The sequence below is a fragment of the Antrostomus carolinensis genome, unplaced genomic scaffold, assembly GCF_000700745.2.
Source record: "Antrostomus carolinensis isolate BGI_N321 unplaced genomic scaffold, ASM70074v2 scaffold20789, whole genome shotgun sequence".
NCBI lineage: Eukaryota > Metazoa > Chordata > Aves > Caprimulgiformes > Caprimulgidae > Antrostomus > Antrostomus carolinensis.
The window spans coordinates 1,437-3,188 of record NW_010339503.1 but is presented as its reverse complement, the minus strand read 5'-3'; the positions used below and the strand labels follow the sequence as shown (position 1 = coordinate 3,188).

The following is a 1,752-nucleotide window of genomic DNA, read 5'->3' as shown; positions in this document are numbered from 1 at the left end:
CTCCCCCTGTGCTCCCCCCCAGGCCCGGCAGCGGCGCGCGGAGCTGCAGAAAGCTCGAGCTGTGCAATCCTACTACGAAGCCAAAGCTCGTCGAGAAAAGAAGATCAAGAGCAAGAAGTGAGGTTCTGGGTCACTGCTGCGTTGGGTGTTGGCCAGGTGAGACCACCACACCTCTCCAGCACCTTGAGGTCTCACTCCTTGGCTCTTCCACCCTCGTGCTGCAGGTACCATCGCGTGCTGAGGAAGAGCAAGAGGCGAAAGGCCTTGAAGGAGTTTGAGCTGCTGCAGAAGTCGGATCCTGAAGCTGCCTTGGCAAAGCTGGAGGAGTTGGAGCAGCTCAGGATGCAGGTGCTGCTGTTGGGCTTCTCCTCACCCCTCCCCAAAGCCCTTGGGGAGTCCCTGATCTTTCTGATGCTTCTCTTTTCTTCCTCCACCCAGGAGAGGATGAGTCTTAAGCACCAGAACAAGGGGAAATGGGCCCGTTCCAGGGCCATCGTGGCTAAATATGACCTGGAGGTGAGATCACAGAAGGGTTTGGGTTGGGAGGGACCTTCAAAGACTTCAGTCCAACCTTCCTGCCGTGGGCAAGAACATCTTCCACCTAGCTGAGCTTGCTCAGAGCCTCATCCAACCTGGCTTTGAACCTCCAGGGAGGAGCAGCCACAGCTTCTCTGGCCAACCTGGGACACTGGCTCACCACCCTCACACCAAACAATTTCTTCCTCACATCTCAGCTCCATCTCCCCTCTGACACTTTCAAGCCATTGTCCCCTGTCCTGTTGCTCCAGTCTCTCTCCATCTTTCTTAGGAACCCTCTTTAGATCCTGAAAGGCCACAATAAAGTCTCTTAAAGCTGGTTGGGGAAGGGGGAGACACCTGAGGTGGGACAGGGAAGGTGGGCCTGTTGTTTCTCACCTGCATTAGAAACATCTCAATCCCTTCCCAGGCCCGTAAGGCCATGCAGGAGCAGCTGGCCAAGAACAAGGAGTTGATGCAGAAGGTACGAGTGGAGCTGCCCGAGGAGGAGCCAGGTGATGTTCCTGAGGAGGATCTCGCGCCCGTGACTGTCCCCATCGTCCCTGCGGGTGCGAGTGGAGCTAATAATCCCTGGATGCTGGGCAAGGCCAGTGGCCCAGCTGAAGAGCCTGAGGTGCAGGAGGGTCTTGGAGATGTTGTGGTGCCTGGTGGTGTGGAGAACAAGGAGACCAAGGAGGAGGAGGAGATGTCAGAGGAGGAGATGTCGGAGGAGGAAGCTCTGCTACAAGACTTTGCTCAGAAGCGGCAGTCGAGGCAGCAGAGGATGGGGAGCCCTGAGGGACAAGGTGAGGGGAGGGATGAGGTGAGGGATGAGGTGAGGAGCTCACAGCCCCAGGTGATGTGGGTCTGGTGTGCCCCAGGGCTGGGCAAAGGACAAGGGGGGGGCTGTTCCTGCCCCGTTTCACACAGCTTGTCCTGCTCCATCCCTGCTCAGAGGTGACTGTTTCTCATCTCTTGTCTCACTGAGTAGGTGCTGGTGAAGCAGAGGTGGTTTCTGAGCTGCCAGGGGACAACCCCATCCACCCCATCTGTGCTGAGGAGAAGGAGAGCACGGGGCTGGAGCAGCCTCCCCAGGAGGCCCAGGAGCAGATCCTGCTGTCGGAGCAGCTGGACCGGGCACGGACGATGGAGGATGTGGAAGCTCTGGCTTCAGAGGAGCGTGTGGAAGAGCAGGAGAAGCCAACAGCCACAAAAGCAGAGAAGCAGGAGGAGAAG

At 57.9% G+C, this 1,752-nt stretch overlaps 1 protein-coding gene across 1 annotated transcript in view; it reads left to right on the top strand.

Moving 5' to 3' along the window:
• Positions 1-19: 19 nt before the first annotated feature.
• Positions 20-1,752, top strand: part of LOC104531088 (U3 small nucleolar RNA-associated protein 14 homolog A) — a gene marked incomplete at its 5' end in the record, with an annotated part of 2,987 nt that continues 1,254 nt past the window's right edge. Inside the window, 5 exon segments of the mRNA XM_029086964.1 lie at positions 20-117; positions 225-348; positions 439-516; positions 947-1,322; positions 1,508-1,751. Coding sequence (XP_028942797.1) covers positions 20-117; positions 225-348; positions 439-516; positions 947-1,322; positions 1,508-1,751 — 920 coding nt within the window.